Source organism: Siniperca chuatsi, linkage group LG15, assembly GCF_020085105.1.
Source record: "Siniperca chuatsi isolate FFG_IHB_CAS linkage group LG15, ASM2008510v1, whole genome shotgun sequence".
Classification (NCBI taxonomy): Eukaryota; Metazoa; Chordata; class Actinopteri; order Centrarchiformes; family Sinipercidae; genus Siniperca; species Siniperca chuatsi.
This window is the reverse complement of record NC_058056.1, coordinates 20947327-20969506: the sequence shown is the minus strand read 5'-3', so window position 1 is coordinate 20969506 and position 22180 is coordinate 20947327. Positions and strand designations below refer to the sequence as shown.

The 22180-nt window shown below is 40.5% G+C and overlaps 1 protein-coding gene across 3 annotated transcripts in view; it reads left to right on the top strand.

Annotated features, from left to right (window-relative positions):
• sptb (spectrin, beta, erythrocytic) overlaps positions 1 to 22180 on the top strand; it is a 48523-nt gene that overhangs the window by 5402 nt on the left and 20941 nt on the right. For 2 of the 3 annotated variants that reach the window (XM_044167179.1, XM_044167180.1), the window contains 14 exons: positions 1248 to 1509; positions 12089 to 12240; positions 12367 to 12540; positions 13566 to 13663; positions 15193 to 15273; positions 15441 to 15556; positions 15685 to 15797; positions 15887 to 16074; positions 17041 to 17158; positions 18358 to 18516; positions 19467 to 19769; positions 19855 to 20005; positions 20660 to 21530; positions 21731 to 21868. In XM_044167179.1, the coding sequence (XP_044023114.1) occupies positions 1362 to 1509; positions 12089 to 12240; positions 12367 to 12540; positions 13566 to 13663; positions 15193 to 15273; positions 15441 to 15556; positions 15685 to 15797; positions 15887 to 16074; positions 17041 to 17158; positions 18358 to 18516; positions 19467 to 19769; positions 19855 to 20005; positions 20660 to 21530; positions 21731 to 21868 (2810 nt within the window). In that variant the 5' untranslated portion in view covers positions 1248 to 1361. Of the gene's footprint in view, positions 1 to 1247; positions 1510 to 3191; positions 4437 to 12088; positions 12241 to 12366; positions 12541 to 13565; positions 13664 to 15192; positions 15274 to 15440; positions 15557 to 15684; positions 15798 to 15886; positions 16075 to 17040; positions 17159 to 18357; positions 18517 to 19466; positions 19770 to 19854; positions 20006 to 20659; positions 21531 to 21730; positions 21869 to 22180 lie in introns of those variants that run through there. The other variant, XM_044167178.1, reaches the window with a different exon arrangement.

The following is a 22180-nucleotide window of genomic DNA, read 5'->3' as shown; positions in this document are numbered from 1 at the left end:
CAGTTCAAACTACGTGAGCGGCATCATTCAAAAGAAGGTGGTTTCGTCATGTTCTGCAGTAGAGAGGGGTTGCCCTCCCCCTGTGAAGCATGATAAGAGAGCTATGCTGCACCCAGATAGAGCTATCTGAGCGCTTACCCTTCAACCCGCCATTCCACACAAAGAATACACAGACACACTGCAGGGTGACAGTTGAGCAAAGTGACACACACAAAATGGAGATTATGAGGGACACGGGAGCTTGTGGCACCAATGTGAAAGCTATGATAGATGAGATTTCTGTGGGAAAATATACCTGTACCACATCTGAGATCACACAGATTTCTTCAAAATTGTGAAAATGACATTCTCATATCAGGTATAGATACAGCCCCTCCCCAGTGGGATTGATAAGTTGAAACATAATGCCAAAATCCAATTTAAACTGCAGTCAGACAGTGCTCCTTACAGAGAAAGCTGCATCATTTTCCTGTTTTGTCCCTACAGTAGTGCTGAAACTAATGATTATTTTATTGGTCTATAAAACATTAATAAAACAAATTGCTCAGCTGGATCCATCAAATAATAATGAATTGATTATCAAAATAGTTGCCGATTATTATTTTTTTCTTTTTTCTAATTGATTAATCGACTAATCGTTGCAGCCCTACCCCACAGTATCCTTTGGAATAGAGAATCACTGAGCAGTATTATACAGTACTATATCTTTCTTAAATTCTTAAAATTACATCTACTCCTTCTCCCTCATTGAAAAATCCAGAATCTATTAATATGCAAATATTGTTAATATAAAAAGTTTCATTGCCGGATGCAAGATGCCTCCTACTTCACTGAAAAGTCTATTCTCAGTGTATGTGTTCTGGGGGTTTCAAGTTTCCACATCACACTTGTGTAAGTTGCGTATTGGGCCACTGTAATGTCACAAAATCATCTCGTACAGATGCGTCTTATACTGAGATTTAAGGTGAGCACAGACCAACTTTCCGCCTTCAGTAGATGAAATTAAAAACAGCCATTTAGTGTCAAACTGCACATAACATTGTTCTACACAGTGAAGCTCAAACATCCATGTGAAGTAACAATAAGCAAAACATTTTTGCTACTTTTTTTCTGTTATGAACTGATTTCTGATATAATTTTATTACTGAAGTAGTCTCAGTTTCAGTATTGTACGTGCTGAACCCCAGTTAATCATCATAATCAATCATTATAACACCTCTACTGTCTGTCTTTCCCCTCTGTTTCAGACTACCTCCAGTATTTGAGGACCATCCTGTCACTTTGTCCCCTCCACTAATTTCCCTACACACCCAGGACGCCGACTGCCGTCCCCTCACCTGCTTGTCACACTGGCTACCGCCATGACTTCCACCACAGACTTTGACAATGCGGAGATCACGCAGCAGTACAGCCACATCAACACCCGCTTCGACCTCTGTGATGAGGAACTAGACAATGACAACAGCTCTGCCAGGCTGTTTGAGCGCTCGCGCATTAAGGCCCTCGCAGGTGAGTGCATGCATAGTAAACATGCTGTGTCCTTTCTGAGGCATTCATGTGACAGATTCTTGAGATGACAGTGTCTCTTTAAGGGCATGGGAAGAGTAGAAAGGATGAGCTATAATGAGCGTCTGTTTAAGTTTGGCAGGTTTGAATGGGCTTGAATATGTCACCGACCTTCACTTAGATTTAGTAAAAAGATTACAAAATCACACTCCAGGTGATCCTTGATTTTACTCCAAAACTCTCAGCAAGAGCTCTGCAGGTGTTGTTTTGTGTGTGTGTTTGTGTGTGCATGTTTCTCGTGGTGTCACACACACCCTGAGCCTTGACACCGCTCCGCACCCTCTGGGATCACTTGCACATTCCCAATGTCCACCGTCTAACCGATCTGGACAGCTGCCCTGCCTGTCTGGCTCCCATAGCACAGATCTCTGGCATTTCTGGCTAAGCTTGTAAGCTGTGACCCACCTGTGGGGTGGCTGCTTGGGGTTTTAAAATAGCAGTGTTTCTGTGGTGGAAGGAAGCATAACACAAAAGGGGAGTTGAGGATCACACCATGCTCATTTCTGTAAAGCCGTAGTCACAAGAGAGGTCAGCCACAAGGTGGTCAAACATGAATTCAGCTCTGTGGAGACGACACTTCTGGGTAGCACTGGGTATCGTTTGAAATCTTTTGATACTAGTGCGGATATGATACTTTTTTTTTTACTTTGTGAAATATAAACATGTTTTTCTACAAGCCCTTTTTTTATTTAGTAAAGACAACATTTTCTATATTTTTCTCATTATTAACAAATCACCTGAAAAGACCAAAACCAACATGAATTGATCCCACCAACAAGTATTGCCTGTGTAGCCTGTGTATGTCTTATTCCTTTGTGCCGTAGAGCTCCATTGTTGTCCTGAAATTATTAAAAACTCATCAATGCGCCACAGTGTTGCACTGGGGGACATGTTCCTTCATTACCATGAATATGGGCAATGTAGTTTATTTTGAGGCACTGCCTTGCCGCTTGCATCAGCTGCTTCCTTCATGCTTTACAATCATTGGCTCATTCATCAGTTGCTTGGCTACCAGCTGACTAGTACCATCCAATTATCGTCTTACATGGCGGCTTTTATAACTGCTGCAGCTCACTCCACCACCCCAACTTTCTCCTTATGTGCTAAGCTTGAATATTGATTTTGCTAAGATCTAATGTTGTACTTGTTTGTTAGGGGGGAGTAGTTCTCTCCCAAAGAGCAGAGCCTTTTTCTGCCAAATCTAACTTTATAACTATTTGCTATAAATGGTCAATGCCTTGATGTAAGTGTGCCTGACTGAAATAGAGAGGCAATTACAGAATGCAAATACATTGAATGGCTATGGCTGAAAAAATGTCATAAAATAGTATCAAAAATCAGGTTTGATATAATGAAAATCTTAAGGATTACAAGTTACAATCAAGAACTGTCTAATCTTAACATACGATGCCAGCTTTCAGTACTGCTTCGCACACGTTTTGGTCTGTACCAAAAAAAGTATTGAGGTTCGATATCCAGCGATACATTTAGGTGGACAAAATATTTAAAGTTGTGTCCAGACTGTTTATCGGGCAGTGCTCTCACCACTTTCTTGCTGTCTCTTTCTGTCTCTTTAAATGATGATGGCTTCTGTGTGGGTGATGGTGATATTGTGTTAGAGTGCCGCTGCACTGATGTTTCTGTAATGCAATCAGTGTTTCCTGTCAGAGAGAGAGAGAGAGAGAGAGAGAGAGAGAGAGTGGCACAAAGAGGGAGGGAAGTGAAGAGAGAGGCTCTGAATGATGCCTGCTGCTGATTTACAGCTTGTGAACTAAATATGCATCCACCATCCCTTCAAAGCACATACATAACGTATTGAATATCCAGCCATTTACTCAGCCCCTTACATAAACCTAAAAAAAGACACATTCCTTTGAGATAGACAGTTTTATGTTGGATTATTAGCACAGGAAATGTGCCAGTCATACACTTCACATTCAGTGATGTCACGACTGTGTGGGAGTGCTGGGTAGAGGGAGGGAGTCGTGTGAGCACGTGGACGTATTGAAACATATTGTGTGCATGGATGGGGCTAAAGAATCCACTCTGAACTGAACCGACGGCTGCCTGAGCCCTTGTGCCGCCTGAGAGTGGAGGCATAGCATCATCACAGCAGCAGTGAGGAGAGAGTGAGAAAGAAAGAAGAAGGAGGGAGGGAGGGAGTGAGGGAGCAGGAGTGAGCACAAGAGGGATCTGGAAAAGAGGACAGAGAGCCAAGAGACAGAGAAGAGGACAGACGTGGAGTGCCAAGCTCCTCTGCTGGCTCCAGGCTGTGTGTTGTTGTTGTCGTTTGGGGGTCAAGATGAGCAGCCCGTGCCTGCTGCGCGCTGCCCCTATAAGCCAGCCCCGACTCAGAGAGGTCAAGATCAGCCTGAAGGCCAGCAGCAGGGAGACCACAGCCATCCGCAGCAGCAGCGGAGGAACCAAGGAGGCTGCCAGCCGGCCCTATGCCCCGGCAGAGAAAGAGGCCCCTCTTCGGGTCGGCATGAGCAGCAGCCGGAGCAGGAGCACCCCAGCGGTCCACCGGGCTCAGAGACCTGAAAGCAGGAAGACAGCGAGGGGAAGCAGCAGCAGCAGCAGTGGGAAGCAGCAGGAGCCTGAACACCACCTGGAGAGGAATGGCACTCTCCTGCATGTCCCGCTCGCCGTGGCACCCGTGGGACTCTCCCCCTTCTCTTCGTCCTCTTCCTCGTCCTCCTCCTGCACCCCTAGACGTCAGCGGCCCTCTCACCCTCACCCTCCCCCCGCCCTCCTCTCCTCCTCCTCTTCCTCCTCAGCTAAAAGTATGAAGCGGGCGCGCTGGCTGAGTTTCAGCACCTCCAACATCTGTTTCAACTCCATCCTGGATGGACGCTTCCGGCAGTTGCAAGGTACACGGTCCTGATGGAAGAGCTGTGTGTGTTTGTGCACCTGTGTGTGTTTGACAGATAGATTGTCCATCCTCTCCTGCCTCACAGATGAGAGGGATAACACTTTTCCAGTCATGCCCCTCCCTTCCCCAACTTGTTTGTGTTTGGATGGGATCGCGGGGAGGTTGGGCTGTGATGTGAGCAAGTGTGAGGTTAGTTTGTCATCTTGTTGTAAGAACTGGAAAAAGGCAGAAGCATAAAAAGTCTGGGCTTCCATAGCGGTGCCCTTTTATTAAATGTATAGGGTAGTAATTTATTTATTTTCAGGAAGCTGTGGCTCTGCCCCAATTGTTCACTGACTTGGCTTTGAATAATTCATAGGCAAACTCCTAAAAAGGTTGTGATGTTTTTCCCTCCAAAGTCATTCATTGCTAGCTAGTGCTATGCACTCGTATGTGCTCCATTTTCCTTAAAATAACAAACATATTCATCATTTTAGCTTGTCACCTATTCTCCATATGGCCCTTACCCTTCATAAACAGTTTCAAAGAATAAAGCATTTGTGTGTTTTGATCCTAACCTCCTTTTTTCCCGAATGATTGTGTTGGCAGTGTTAAAAAGTAATAATTTTCTCTGATGGTTTAACGTTTCCCTGCCTGTGTTATTAAGGTTTTAAGAGAGAGGTTTGCCGTCACTGTGAATTTTTGTTAGCTTGCACTATGTTATCCAACTCCCTGATGACAGGAGTGCATTAGTGAGAGGAAGAAAATGGAGGAGATGATGCAGGAACGGAGAGGGAAACATGCTTTTTTCTGCCTCTGCTAGATTTCAAGTATTGACGGACTCTGAAGACTGCAGAGGCAACTGATACATGAAGCGGCAAACTTTTGAAGAGAGGTTGTTCAAAGCCAAGTGTATTGATCCACCAATTGCATTTCATGAAATTTTATTAACTTTTTTTTTCTTTACCTGTTATTAGGAAGATCTGCAGTAGAATCAATTTGGACAGAACTACAATAACAGAAAAACACAAGTAATAAATAAATAGTGCGTTTTGCATTCATTGATTTCAACCATTCATCCATTTTCTTATGTCTTTCTTGGAATTTGACACACTCATTGATATTGAGTATTTCTGCTGCTGTTTGTTCCACTTTGTCTAGTTGTTTTTTGTGACACCATGACCTTTAATCTTTTAGCTTTACTCAGCTCTGTCTGCACACCTTCCTCTTCAAGTCTTTGGGTCCTTAATCTTCTCCTGTTTACTGTTTAAAAATACAGTCTCACCCACGAGTTTGACCCTCAAATTATTGTGAATATATTCCCTGTAAGCCTTTGTCAAGTTTTTCAGTTCATGTGGTCCTTTTGCATCTTATAAAAGAGTACTCCACAGTCGTGAGTCCAACTATGTTACAGGAGCATTGCACTCCTGTAACATTGTCAGACTCACAAACTGCTAGCCTCAAGCAGAGATAAGGAGCGGGCTGCAAAGGTCTGCTAAACTCACTTCTTTCTCCACACCCCCAGATTTTTTTCATTCTCAAACTTGTAGTCTTCAGCCCCAAGCGACGCTGACTCAAATTATGTCACTTAAGGCAATTTAGTGGATTTCGCGCAGCTCCCTCAAATATATTATACAACTTTTTTTCATATTTACCGTAGTACTCTCCAACACCTGTAAACAGACTTTCATGGAGTTCCCCTTTAATCCTTATATGTGAAAATACTGGAATGTGTTGCTCTTTACAACATCAAGAAACCCTGACAGCCTCTAATGTGCACTAATCTGATGTTTAGTAGTTGCAGAATGTGAGTCCATTTAGCAAAAGCTCAGACAATTCATCTTGATTGACTGAAAACATGTCTTGAGGAAGCGTGCAAACAAAGCCAACAGAGGAGGTGTTTAATCTAAACTCCTGCACAGCCCCGTTTATAAAGACATGGTATCATGGCTGCAGGACAGGTAGCACTGTCAGTGCCTTGACTCAGGTATATAGCAGGGTGCTGTCGGACCACTGGGCCACATCCAGTAAGAGCTGACTGTGGGAAAAGACAGATCAGACTGTATACAGGGAAAATCCATCAGCATGAATAAGTCATGGGGCTTTCACTGGAGTCAAAGAGTGGATGAGAGATTACAGAGTAAAAGCATGTGAAACAGAGGAATGTAAGGCTTATACTGATATGCAGGAAGAAGAAGCCGAGAAGTTGTAAAAGGAACACTGCAGTCCACTCAGTGTGGAATAACAGCTGGATACTGTATATGACTGCTGCACTTGCTCAAAAATATTTAATTAATGTAAAAAGACAGTATGACAATGGCAGCTTCTGTTGCAGCAATACAAGGTACAACCAAACATTTAACATGCAGTAAAGTTGTGGTCAGCCCATCGTATGAACTATTACAGCTGCTTTCCTATTTATGAAATGTACCTAAACGTGTAAGTCTCATTTGTTTTTTTTAAATACCAAGCCTTCCGTTTGCAGTCCTGGAAGAAAAATCCTGCTCATCTTTGATACGAAACTTTTAAACTAGACTATGTAACTTTTGAAAGAAGAAACAACACATTCAAATTACAATGAATTAAAAGTTTAATAATCAGAAATTAAACACACCCTTGCTCAATTTAACACAATCAGAGGGTTTTGCCGCTACAGTGTTACTTCGTCTGGTATGACCAGTTAGCAAACTTTAGAAAGGTATTGCTATGTAACTGACATTACTGACTCAGTTTGATGACTGATTCCTTTCTTTTGCATTACTATGCTACCATATGTTAACATGCTAGAGATGAAACATTTTAATGGTTTGATCACAAAATGTGGGGTTCCATTCGACTTGTTCTCAGTCAGGTTTATTTTGATATCTTTAAAGAAACTGACTCAAGAAAATCTTTGTAAATGAAAGAAAATGCAAAGTGTCATTATTCTGTATTTGATGCTTGTGGCCACTGTCCAGCAAAAGTTACATAGTCATACTTTAAGGGTGGATAAAAATATGTAATTTTCTAGCATAATAACAATACAAGTCATACAGTACATTTTTAGGAAATTCAAATGAGAGACGTTGCACAACAAACTCAAATAGTGATACTTTAAAACTGATTCATATATGAAAATATAATGTGGGGATCGCTGGTTTGGGAAACACTTTTAAGGTGATCTGTAATGTAAACGCAATGACCAAATAAGTAGAAAAACTCACTCAAATGTTATCACTTAGCCCTAACGTAGCTTTAAAGACCTGGAAAAGACATCTAACATACTGTAGATGATACTGAATCTTATATCACAAATCATTTTGATATTATATTGATTGTCTGCTATGCTCCACAAAACCTCTACTGGAATTTGGGGGTTTAACAGAACTTAGTTTTCAGACTAATGCTAAAGGCTTTGTTCAGTAGTGAGTGTACAGAGGGCTGTCGTCATATCGAGCTGGAGACGGCTCAGCGGGACGAATCCAAGCAACAATCCTCCTTCCTCCTCCCACTCCTCCTCCCCCTTTGTTGTCCCATGCTTCCTAAATGGCCAGGGGCATCAATGTGCACTCTGTCTCCTCTCAAGGTCTCGTGATGCGAGATGATACGGGAGAACCATGTGCACGTTTCGGGGATGTACTTTAATTGTCCTCTTACTGCCTCCACTGTAAAATCTTCTGAAGGCAGCACCCCAAATAGTTCAGAAAGCATTTGTCACAGGTTTTATTGTCTTGTTGATGCTTTTTTGTCTCTGTCTCTTTCTGACAGATTATGATATGACAGTTTGTGATAAATTAACGCTGACACTCCTAATGGAGCTTTGATTTATTTGCATGTCTTAATTGCCATTACTTTTTCATGCCATGGTTATTCGTGTCGATGTAGCATAGCGATGCGTGCTGTTGTTCTGCTGAGGGGAGCAGAATGAAGCATGATTTATTTACTGTACTCTGCACCATGTGTTTTATATACAATAACTCCTGATTTCTTTTCTTTGATGATGCTAAGAATGGAGCTGGAGCTTTTTTTTTGGTGCTTACATTTTTAGCAGTAGGGGAGATACTGTAGGTAATGTATCTTGTTCTATTTTCCTGGCTGGGTCTCTGTAGATTCAACCTGAATGCCTCTATCTCAGTCACTCTCAATTACTTTCTGTCTGATCCGTCTTGCCCTCCATCGCCTACCCTCTTTTTCAGTTCCTCCTTTTCCCTGGTTTACCTTTGCTCCAGTCTATCTGTCTCCTACTGTATCTCACTCTGTTTTATTGTCTCCTTAACCTTTAACCCAAAATCTTTAACGTCTTCTCTCTACCACCCTTTCCTTTCTTTCCTCCCTCTTCTTCTTCTGTTCCTCCTCTTTAGCTGTTCCTCTACAGCCTTGGGGTCTGAATCATTTATTACACAAGTCATTAAGGATGCAGTCCTTTGCACTCTTTAGTTTGCAGTCACATTTGGGTTCAGGAATAAACAGGGCAAACCGTAGCAGGCAGACCAAAGGGAAGTCACGTGTCGCAATATGGGACGACTGCGGGGAAAATGTCTCATCACCAGTGGCTGACCTGATAAACTTTAAGGAGCTGTGTGTGTGTATATACAGGATGAGTGAGTTTGTGTATCTGCTGGGAGTTGTGGGTGCAATCAAGATGACTGTAGTCAACTTGCATTGTCCTTCTGTCATCTTTGCTTTAGATTATTCAGAATTACCTCACCTGGACTAAAAACTCCAATCAAAAACTACATATCTACTGGGGCCGCAGCTAATGATTATTTTCCTTATCGAATAATCAACAGTTATTTTGATTAGATCAAGTGTTTTGTCTACAAAATGTAAGCAAATAGTTAAAAACAATGCCCATCACAAGTTTCCAGAGCCCAAGGTGATATCTGTAAATGTCCTGTTTTTTTGGATCAATAGTCCTAGAGGACTCAGAAAACCAAAAATATTCATTCACATTTGAAAAGCTGGAACCAGTGAATTTGTATCATATTTACATAAGAAATTACTTAAAATGGCTAATAAATGATTAGGATTGTTGCTGATTAATTTTCTGTCAATCAATTAATCAACCAATTGTTTCAGCTCTAATATCCAGACCCACAAAATAATTGCTTGAATGAAAGTAAGGCCCATTATTATTAGTTACTATTAAAGTAATGAGATGTGTGAGACAGTTTTGTGGGGTGATTTAATATTGATTTTCATATTATCATTATAAGTTTAGTATTATTGTTTATTGACATTGTCATACCATGATTATATGTCCAAATGAAAGATTCCCAGCTAATTTGCAATAAAACTGCAAATTAGCTTTAGCTAGATGCCCTATATACATTACATGTGTTGCATTGCTTTTTTCTATGCAAAAATGTAAAATGTCCTGCTCATGTATGAACATGTATATTCCCTATATATATTTTCTCTATATTCTGTGCCTAACTGGCCATGTAATAAGAGAAAGTTTAAATCATACAGGTAGATTTTGGAGCATTTTATATGCTTAGTAAATGCTGATACAACCCCCAGTCACAAGCACACACCCACTCACACCTCCCCCGTTCCCAGTCCCATTAAGTGTGTCCACAAACAAAATATACAGAGTATAGAGCACTGGGTCATGCTGACATATGGTCCCAGCAAAATTGGTTTTATTTTTGCTGCTGAGTAGGAGGCACATCTGCCGTTGCATTGAGATATGATTTTTAAGTGTGAGCGTGAGACCGGCAAGATGTGTCACCATGTGGGCAGCGCTCATCCTCCCAAAAACCTCTCCAAGTCTGACGCTTGTACTCTGCATCTCTCCGGCCTGTCAGTCCCTGAGTTTTCAGGCAAAATTTGCAGTTGAGGTACACTGTACACCTACACTTAAATATGCAGAGCACTCGTTTATGTTTACTTTTTATGCACGTGATGCTATTATGCAGCACCACTTCTCTATCTGCTCTGTTGGGAGGGTGTGGAGACATAGATGGTTAAAGTAAAGCTTTCCTTCATGGAGTGTTGTTTTGTGATGGTGTGTATCAAATTCGCAGCAGGCCTGGCTACATAAATTCTGAAGACATATCAGTAGTCATGTCAAGAATGTCAATTGTTTAATAGCCAAAGTAGGAGTGACTAATAATGACTCCTGCGCCGCTAACTGAGCAAAAACTGCCAGTTTCCAAGAAATCTGCATTTTAATAGGCTGATGGTGTCACTAGAGTAGTTTTATTGATTAACATACTGCTCTAATTCCAATAAAAGAGATGCACTGTACAAATATATAGTGGGGATAATGTGACTGTTTTGAAGTGGCCTCATTTTAATGTATCCCCATTTGACACCACAGTGACAAAGTGACTGTCACAGTGAGGCTGTCTTTGCCAGCAGGGCAGCACTGTGACGAGGTTGACCATTTCATTGACTAATTGAAGTTATAGTTATAGACATGGATGCATTACTGAACGGGCCTTCCGGGCACAGGCCTAAGGACCCAAGGGCCCAAGGGGTCCAGAGTCCAGAGCCCCTGTTTGAAGTGACTGTTAACATTTCTTGCTGAAAACTCTCAGTGCTCAGTAAAACTAGGGATGTCCTAATTAAATTTTTTTTTGCTACTGATCAGATTATTTTGATATTGAGTATCTGCCAACCAAATCCAATCCAAGGTTTGTTTATGTTTTCCTTGCACAGCATACTGAGGCTACAGTAACATTTCATTAAAATATGGTAAAATTGGTAAAGCAGTTTAAATCAGAACAGAAGAATAGCTCTTCTTTAAGAAAACAGAACTTGCATCTCATGTTTCCTTTGTTGGTTTCCTATAATATTTTGTATAGTGTGTTATAGTATTTAGCATAATATCTGTGCAAAGGAGTGTCAGTATTGATCTGCTGTGGCAGGAAGCTTTGGACAGGATTCAGACAGCCTCTCATCATCTCCAGCGTGAACTAAATACTTAAGGTGCAGTTTTTGAACCAACAACAGCACCTGAGAGTTCTGGTTCACCTGCAGAATAGGTTTGGGGCCTTTTACATGTCTGTTCCCAGGAGACCCATTGCCTCATAATTGGTCCATGTTTATGCAAATCATATTTCTTGGACACAGAGCTAATGTGCAGTTAAAAATATTCATCATTTTTGACTGCATGTTTGCTGTAGACAAAGCTGACTAGCTAATGTCGATAACTGCATATGTCCAGGCTTTATTTTCCCAGTAAGTAGCAAGAGTGCACAGCTTAACTCTGCACTGAGGACATGGTTAATTTAACCAGTAAGATTAACCAGAAGAGCGGATCTCCTCAACTCGCTCAGTCATTTGCACACTCCTTGGTCAATATTTTGTACGTTCCATCCTCTTTGTTTTAAACACCGCACAGCTCTTTTCATTTTAAAAACAGATCATATTTTTATTGTAAATTTCTGTTTTATATTTATGATTGACTTTTGCAGTATTTGTTTTTTTCTTTTTCTTTTCTCTTAATATGTTTATTGTTATGAACCAAAATACCACGGCAAATTCCTTGTGAAAAGAATGTATGTAAAGACCTACATGGCAATAAACCTGATTCTGATTCTGATCAGGATCCTCCATCTATCTGAAGTGCCCTTGAGCAGGACAGTTAATCCCCACCAGCTCCAGTGCTTCTGTTCTGTAGATGGGAAGTTATTTCATTATTCATGAAGCTCATGTTCTTTCTTACCTTTGTGCTCCCATCAGATGAGCGTGAGGCAGTTCAGAAGAAGACCTTTACTAAATGGGTCAACTCAATCTTGTCCCGGGTCGGCTGTCGCATCTCCGACCTCTACCTGGACCTGCGGGACGGACGCATGCTCATTAAACTGTTGGAGGTGCTGTCTGGTGAACGACTGGTAAGATTCTCCCTTGTCAAACCTTACATTTTTATGTTTTCCTCTCCTTTTGTATTATCCCTTTCTCTCTTGTGGTCATTCTTGCCCCTTCTCTGTTTTGCCTTTCTTTCTTATTTCTGTCTTTAGCCAAAACCCACTAAGGGCCGAATGCGAATCCACTGTTTGGAGAATGTGGACAAGGCTCTGCAGTTCCTCAAAGAGCAGAGGGTCCACCTGGAGAACATGGGTTCCCACGACATCGTCGACGGCAACCATCGCCTCATCCTCGGCCTCATCTGGACCATCATCCTTCGCTTCCAGGTAAACATAGACCTTGGCCACTCCTAACATTCTCTTACATCTAAAAATGTCACCATTACAGTTCTAACATGCGTATACCAATCTTCAAACAACATGCTGAGCTGGTCACATGTGCAGCCCGATTACAGCTCAAATATGTCAGTGTACTTACTATAATGTATGTTATTATGATTATGCTTCAATAGACGATTATATAAATAAAATCAGAGTACATGACAGACAAAGTATACAACCTGCTATGCTGTGTGTATGCATGTAGCACAGAAACAGTTTCAACTGGCAGCTTTGGGATGTTTTTGACTATTTGTTTTTCCTCGAATGAGATACCTTCAGGTTCCAGCCATTATTATCTGCTGTTAGAAGCACATGCTGAACATCAGAACATGTCTGTTTGACTCTTTTATCTTCTTGGAGGGGGCATATATTTATTTTTAATTTGACAGCAGCACTGTTATTTTTAGACAAAGCTAGTTCAAACAATATGGCCTCCTGCATTATTCAGTCTTGTCAAAAAAAAGAAAAGAAACAGGAAAAAAAGAAGTTGACTTGGTCCTGTCTGTATCTTTTCAGTCTGCATAAACCAAGGAGAACCAAAGCTGGCTAAATTTAGCCCTCTCTCAGGGCCTGTCTCTCAGATCACATCACTGCTCTAATTACTGGCCCACTGTGTGGGAAAAATAAGAACTTCAATAATTACCACCCCTCCTTCTATCAACTGGACCCTCGGTTTACATTTGTGAGAATCCAGTCGGCTAATAACATTGATGATGTATCGCTAGAGATTAGTTTTCTTGTACATAAATAAAAACCTCCTCCAATTTATCATTTCTGATAAATGATGTATTAAAGGGGTATTTGTGCCACTTTCCCAAAATGTTCCCTACTGCTGCATCCTGTTAGCGAAATGTTACTCAGTTAGGTTTTTGTTCTCTGTTGTGAATTTCTTCTTGTTTGATTGCAAACCTCACAGTCATTAGTTAAGTTTCATTATTTACCACCCAGCTGTGCTTGTTGTTCTTCATCAGATCCAGGACATCATTGTGGAAACAGGCCAGGCAGACCAGAAGGAGACGCGCTCAGCTAAGGACGCTCTTCTTCTGTGGTGTCAGATGAAAACTGCAGGGTTAGTGGGATGTGTGCCCTTTAGCATCACCAAGCTGTTGTAAATATCCTTTGGGAATTAGTACGAGAATTTACTCAGCTGTACCATTTTTATTGGGGAAAAATACATTTTTTGTGTGTCTTTACAGTACCGCAATTCAAAACTTACCTTTGAAAAACGTTTAATATTTGATTTTATGTCCTGCGCTACTCTGTGCTTGTATTGTTTTAGTTTTCTAGGTTCTTGTTTACATATTAAATTTCTTTTATAAAGCATATGCGAGTATCTTAGTGCTCTATCAATAAAATAAATTACTATTTTTTATTATTCCAGTTTTTATGGTTAAAAATGGGTTTACCAAAACTAGTCACAATCACCACCTGTTTTAAATTTCATCATAATTTTCAGTTAAAAGTTTTCCATTGTGTAAATAGTGAAGCACTCTTAAGTAATTTAATTAAATGTGCAGCAAAGTTTATGTTCACTCAAAACCACAGTTCAGATGTTTTTCCATTTTTAACATAATAATAGTTTACAATACCCTTTACAGAATATATTTAATAACCATAAAGCCATACATTTTTCTTCAAGGAATAGTGATATTTTGGGAAATACAATTATTCACTTTCTTGCTGAGATTTAGATGAGAAAATACCACTCTCATGTCTATATGCTAAATATGACGTTATTGCTAGGAGACAGTTAGCTTAGCTTAGCATAAAGACTGGAAACAGAGGGAAACAGCTAGCCTGGCTCTGTCCAAAGGTAACAAATTCCACCTACTAGCACCTCTAAAGCTCACTAATTAAAATGTTATATCTCATTTGTATAAAAAAACTAAGTTTAAAAAGAACATGTTTTGGTTTTATTTATTATTTTATTATCTCAGACAGAGCCAAGCCAGCAGTTTCTCTCTGTTTTCAGTCTTATGCTGACTTAAACTAACTGTCTGCTGGCTTCAGCCTCAAATGTACCATATAGACATTAGAGTGGTATCGATCTTCTCATCTAACTCTCCGCAAGAAAGTGAATAAGCAGCAAATTTTCCAAAATGTCAAAGTTAGAGGTGCCAGGCTAGCTGTTTCCCCCTGTTTCTAGTCTTTAAGCTAAGCTAAGCTAACCAGCCGCTTGCTGTAGCTTCATATTTACCATACAGACATGAGAGTGGTATTAATTTACTCATCTCACTCTTGGCAAGAAAGTGAATAAACACATTTCCCAAAATGTTGAACTGTCCTGTAAGGTTAAAGGTCTTCATTTGAAGAGTTGTGATTTGCCAGAATCTAGTTGGAATCTGTCATATTTCAGAATCAGTGCCTCTAAATTTACTACCTCTCAATATTCTTGAATACATTTTGTGAGCAAATCACAAAATGCCACTGTTCTGGGAAAACACTTCATCTGCTCAGGCCTGAAGCTACTGAAATAAGTGGTTCATGATTACACATTTTGAGAGGCAGAACAGATCCCAGACATTGATTTAAAACAGGAGCTTCTCAGCTATGTCCCTCATGTTCAGTCAATGACATCCCCTGGCTGTTGTTTTGCAGGTATCCCAATGTCAACATCACAAACTTCACCACCAGCTGGAAAGACGGCATGGCCTTCAACGCTCTCATACACAAACACCGGTAAGGAGAGATGAATGGCCAAATCCACTCTCACCGGCTCTGAAATGTAAACACACACTAAACCCATCTGTTCAGTGTCTCCCCTCCTCGTTCTCCTTCATTTCTTTCGCTGTCTCATTGTCTTTTTTCTCTTTTGCTCTCTTACTCTCTCCATCCTTCTCTCTCAGGCCAGATCTGGTGGACTATAGCAATATGAAGAGGTCCAACCCGACCCACAACCTCCAGAATGCCTTTAACGTAGCAGAGCAGAGGCTTGGCGTGACCAAGCTGTTAGACCCAGAAGGCGAGTCTGATGGAGGCTGTGCCTTCATGTAGAACTAAATGTTTATGAGCTTTAAGCCTGGTGGAAAAAAAGACCTGTGGTGTCTCTGGCTTGGCTGTGACTGACTTGTCTGCTGTTTTGTTTTGTAGATGTGTTCACAGAGAACCCAGATGAGAAGTCCATCATCACATACGTCGTGGCATTTTACCACTACTTCTCGAAGATGAAGCAGCTTGCTGTTGAGGGCAAGAGAGTTGGAAAGGTGAGATGGAAAGATGACGCACACTTATGTACTCACGTGCTAAGTTTGTTGAGCCTGCTTCACTGATTGTCTTTAACCTCCTTCTTCAGGTTCTGGATCACGCCATTGAGACAGAGAAGATGATTGATAAGTATGAGACGTTGTCGTCCGACCTGCTGACGTGGATTGAGCAGACCATCATCGTGCTGAACAACCGGAAACTTGCCAACTCTCTGACTGGAGTTCAGCAGCAGCTTCAGGCCTTTAACACCTACCGCACCGTAGAGAAGCCGCCCAAGTGAGTCAGACCAAGACTCCTTCCAATTACATTACACTCTGTCATATTTCTTTTCTAATCTTTGTCCAGTGTTTTTTAATCTTCACGAGGGAAAAAAAAAACACATGACTCACCTTTGCAATGATTCATTTTAAGGAAATTTCATGAAATATCAGTTACAATAAAAAAACAACAAACAGAAACACAGAAAAAAAAACACAAATTGCAATTTAACACCACTTTTCAACACACCTTCTGAGCCACTGGATTGAACCACATTGATACAGAAGAGGGATTACTATCTTCAGCAGTTCAACAGTTTGCAATACTGTTGAACTTGCCGTTATAGCTATTCTTTAAAAAAATCCTTTTATTATTAAGTTAAGCTTTGTAAGTAGTCTGATTTTTTCTATTGTGTGATATGTTGTTTTTGGTTGGGTTTCTTTCCAGCCAAATTCAATCCATTTAATGTAAATTCAAACTTACAGTTTAAAGTCATTCAAATGTAAGTCAGTTTTTTTTTAATAAATGCACATTAACCACCTCATATTAAAATAAATATTTTTGTCATTTCTGTCATTTCCATATTCAGTACAATCCATTGTTCTACTACATTTCAACTTTTTTTTTTAAACAAATCAGTCAAAGAGTGATTGATTTTGTCATCCACAGACCAACAAACAAACAGGAAACAAATATTAGAACAATTAAAGAATGAAACTAATAATAATAATAATTGTTATTATTTAAAAAACATATAGTCATAATAATTAACAAGATTAAATTATAATAGAAATAAATTGATAAATATGTTTTTGAAAATAAAAGAATAAAGGGATGATCAGCAAACACATAAGTCTTCAAATTAAATGCTCAAAAGCTTAGATGCAACTATGTATACCAACTATGTAGAGGGGGGATGCCATAACTGCAGTAAATGTACAGCTTACGTGTACCTTTTTGTGTAACTTGTTTGTTTTCTTTCAGGTTCCAGGAGAAGGGAAACCTCGAGGTGCTGCTGTTCACCATCCAGAGTCGTATGAGGGCCAACAACCAGAGGGTCTACACACCTAAAGAGGGAGCCCTAGTCGCGGATATCAACAGGGTGAGAAGAAGAATCGTGTTTTTTTCCCTTATCGATTAATCTTATTTGCTTGATTAACTGATTAATCATTTGGTCTATGAAATGTCAGAAAATAACAAAAAATAGTTTTGTCCAGCCAACAGTCCAAAACCCAAAGATATTCAGTTTATTATCACATAAGACAAACAAAAGGAACAAATCCTCACAATTGAGAAGCTGGAACAAGTGAGTGAGTGGCATTTTTGTTGAGAAACCCCTGACTTAATCGATTAATAGAGCAAAATAAATTGTAATACATTTTGTGTTGATCGACTAACAGATTACTGGAATAATCATTCATCAGCCGTAGTTTTAATAAAGAAAATGTTTGGCTTTGGATTTCATATATATAGGATTGTCTCTCTTTTGACCAGCAAGCAAAAGTCTGTGGTTTAAGCTCAGTTAGATCCCGAGGCAACAATTAAACCACAAATGAATTCAATTACACTGGTAATTTTTTACTGCAAACTGCCCAGTAAAAGCCATAAGGGATAAGAAAACAAAAATGTGTGTCTCAGAAGAAAGAACATAACACTAACATGTCACCTTCTGATATAGCTCAAATTTAGAAAATTAATTAATGCATCATTTAAGTCATTTATCAAGCAAAAATGTTGAACATTTTCTGGTTCCAGTTTGTGTGAGAGAATGTGAGAATTTGCTGCTTTTCTGTGTTTTAAATCATTTTGAATGTAATATCTGTGATTTTTGAACTATTAGTTGGACAAAAAAGACATTTGAAGACAGCACCTCCGAAGTTGTGATGGGCATTTTTCACAATTTGTTCATTTGTTCATAAACCAAATGATTAATCAAAAAATGTATTGAAAGAATAATCGACAGATTAATCGATAATGAAAGAAATTGTTAGTTGCAGCCCTAATTGTAAGGTCTTTGAGAAATGGTAATGCAGTGAGTAAATACTGTATTCCGTCCTTTTAAATACAAACCTGTTTGTCAGTTGTGTCAACAAACATCTACCCTACAGCGTCCTTGAACATAACACTTAATACCTACTGACTTCAGGAGTTGTTCTGTAGTTGTCTTTGACCTCTGAGGTCTTTGTGGATAGGATCAAGAAAATAACTTCTATATTGGAAATGGAAAGTATCACATTGCTACTACCCCCCAACTATCAAAAACTGCAAACCCTCATGATCCATCTCATCATCTGTGTGCAGGCCTGGGAGCGTCTGGAGAGGGCGGAGCACGAGCGGGAGCGCGTCCTGAGAGATGAGCTGATCAGACAGGAGAAGCTGGAACAGATGGCGAGAAGATTTGACAGGAAGGCTGCCATGAGGGAGACCTGGCTCCTCGAGAACCAGAGACTAGTGGCTCAGGTAAAACATCAACAACAGAACTATGGATATTATATGATGTTATTGTCTGATATTGATTCTGAGGTGTCTCTTGAAAAAAAGATCTCAATTAGACTACCTCATTAAATAAAATGACATGTATAACAGTGCAGATTTTTACAGCATTTGCATTCATTAATTGACACAGCAGGTTGTTTGCACACCTGATTGTTGATGATGAGAGGTAAACAGCAGAAACAGGTTGCTACTGACACCAACTAAAAAGTGTCAGTTGCAAGTAAAAAATAGAACATTTCTTAGCAAAAAAAGTTTCTTAGAAGAAGTTAGAAGAAAAGAAACATTTATCTGTTTGTTAACAAAAAGGTAGATGTTAAAATCAGTGGAAAAATAAGTATTAAAATCCTTGAAGGTTACCTGTGGAGTTTTTGACCTCAATGTAACTGTTTTTCTATGACTGGTTCCTTGTTTTGTTTATCTCCTGCATGCTGCGTGGGTGACGCGATACACAGTCCTGCCAACGGTTTCACTCTATTCCACTGACCTACAAGTGGCGGTAATGTGCCAAGATATGCTGCAATGCGCCAGCAAAGGCAGGGAAGAAGAAGACTGCAAGCTAGGAATCATGGATGTAAACAATGCTGGATATGAAATACTTGAAAATCTGAACACAATCTGAAACTAAAACACTGAATGTAAACATAACTTTTGTTTGTTTACAAGGAAACTCCACAGGGCACCATTAAGTGAAAGTAGCAATACCTCACAGTATAAATACTCCACTACAAGTAAACAAGGCCCTACAAGTGCATTCAAAAATTTAATTGAGTAAAACTACAGTAAGTATTACTGGCAAAATGTACCTATGTTCTTAGAGTATAAAAAGTAAAAGTACTCAGAATGGCCACTTTGTTTATCTAATAAAGCATGAGGTTTCTTGTGCCCTGAGCCACTCTCTGCTCTCCTTTCCTCAGGATAACTTTGGTTACGACCTGCCAGCGGTGGAGGCAGCAAAGAAAAAGCACGATGCCATTGAGACGGACATTTCTGCGTATGAGGAACGTGTTCAGGTCTTGGTGGACATCTCACAGGAGCTGGAGTCTGAGCGATACCATGACGGCAAACGGATCGACGTGCGGAAAGACAACATCCTGCGCCTGTGGGACTACCTGCAAGAGCTGCTGAAGGCTCGTAGGGGGCGTCTGGATAAGAACCTGACCCTGCAGAGGATCTTCCAGGAGATGCTGTACATCATCAGCTGGATGGATGACATGAAGGTACAGCACAAGAAGCAATATTCATCAACTAATAACATTTATTTTCTAGACCTAATCTGATCAGATTGTTGCCTCCTCTCTGTAGGCTCGACTTCTGTCTCCTGACTTTGGGAAACACTTGCTGGAAGTGGAAGACTTGTTACAGAAACATGCTCTGTTAGAGAACGACATCGCTCTGCAGGCAGAGAGAGTACAGAGTGCCAGTGCTGCTGCTCTCAAGTTTGCCAATGGAGATAGTAAGTGCAGTGGCTCATTATGCCCCTTGCTCCTGGTCTTATTAGCGATGAGGACACTAAATGGATTGCAGGCCATGGACCATGACCATGGCCTGGTATTGAGCCTCTATTTTTTGACCACCAACAAAAAGGTGTCTGTAGCACTGAATATGGAAAACTGTCCAAAAATACTGAAAGTTATCATCAAATGCTTTGTCTGGTCTGGACAAACAGTACTTACATGTCATCCAATAAAATGATTTTATTTACATCTGTATTCAAAGTACATTAAGTGCAATTAATATTAATTTTCTTTCATTTTAAACAAGCTGCTAAATTGAACAAACTTATAAAAGGACATTGGCTCAGTAGTTACTACTTTAACCCTACAACAAACAAAGTTTTTAATCTGGTCCTTCATGTTTGGAGTTTGCTCTCCCCAAGGTTGCTTTCTCTCATTGCTGATATAAGTGAATCAGGTGGTCATAGATATGAATGTGAGTGTTAGTTTTCCGATAATCTCTCATCACGATCAGTATATGCCCTGAACTCCACACAGTTTACGCTGAGATAGACACCAGCATCCCAGAACCCTGAGAAGAATTAAGCAAGTAGAGAAAGTGAAATGTGTATAAATATATGTAACGATTATATCGTCCTTCATTTTTCCCCCAGGCTACAAGCCATGTGATCCCCAGGTGATCCGCGACAGGGTGCAGCACCTGGACTTGTGCTACGAGGAGCTTTGTGCCCTTGCGGCCCAGCGAAGGGCTCGCTTGGAGCAGTCCCGCCAGTTCTGGAACTTCCTGTGGGAGGTGGCGGAGCTGGAGAGCTGGATTAGAGAGAAGGAGCACATTTTCTCCTCCCTGGATTATGGAAAGGACCTGACAAGTGTGCTGGTACTCCAGAGCAAACACAGCGCCTTCGAGGATGAGCTCGGAGCCCGCCGCGCCAACCTCGAACAGGTCTTGGCTCAAGGAGAAAAGATGATCCAGGCCAAGCACTTTGGCTCCCCGAAGGTTCAAGAATGCATGGATGACATCAGGAGGCAGTGGCAGCAGCTGGAGGAGCTGGCTGCGTTTCGGAAACAGAACCTCCAGGACACCCAGAGGTTCTTCCAGTTTCAGGGAGATGCTGATGAACTCAAGGCCTGGCTGCTGGACGCCAAGAGGCAGATGAGCAGCGATGATGTGGGCCACGACGAGTACACCACCCAGCGGCTACTGAAAAAGCACAACAACCTGAAGAATGAAGCCATCAAGAATGGAGCCACCATAGATGCTCTGTCCAAACAGGCCAATGCATTGCCAGAGGAGCTACAAAACACCCCTGATATACAGAGACGTCTGAAAGACATCAAGGACCTGTACATAGAGCTCATGTCTCTGGCTGACCTGAGACAGAAGAGGCTAGATGACACTTTGGCCCTATACACCATCTTCAGTGAGACAGACGCCTGTGAGCTCTGGATGGGCCAGAAGGAGACGTGGTTGGTGGTTTTAGAGGTGCCTGAGAAGCTGGAGGATCTGGAAGTAGTACAGAATAGGTACGCAGAACAAATTATGTTATTATGCACTCCTGAATTATCTTTGTACATGTCTAGATTTAATATTGTAATTCATAAAAACCTGGAAACTTGATTCTCTCTGAAGTAGCATTATTTTTTTCCAGGTCTAGTATCCATGTGTTTATGCATCATGTTCATTATACTGTTTTTATTTTAACAAGCACTTTTCTTATTTTCAGGTTGAGCATTCTAGCTCAAGATATGGCAAATGTTCAGTCGAGAGTTGATGACGTCAACAAAGCCGTGAAACAGCTTGAGGACAGCAGACACCCTCGCACCAAAGAGGTCAAAGAATGTCAGATGCGACTGAATAAGAGGTGCTTTAAATATATTGTCTATTCATTATATGTGTCATAAATTTGACTGTTTATTTGTGCATCGACATTTCTAATGAATCATTCAGTGTAACACCTGAAATAAATAACAAAAAAGATTCATATCTTCATGTTTTCTCTTTGCCCTGAAGCATATCAAAAGTTTTGCTAACGTTTTATTCTACAGGTCTATAATTTCCTAATAATTTTCAAGAAGTTTCCTAGAAAGAAGTCTAATTAACTAATTATAGGTAAAATAAAGACAGTGTTCCATTGGCTTCCATCTATTTTCAGTTAATTGCTAGCAAGCTCTTT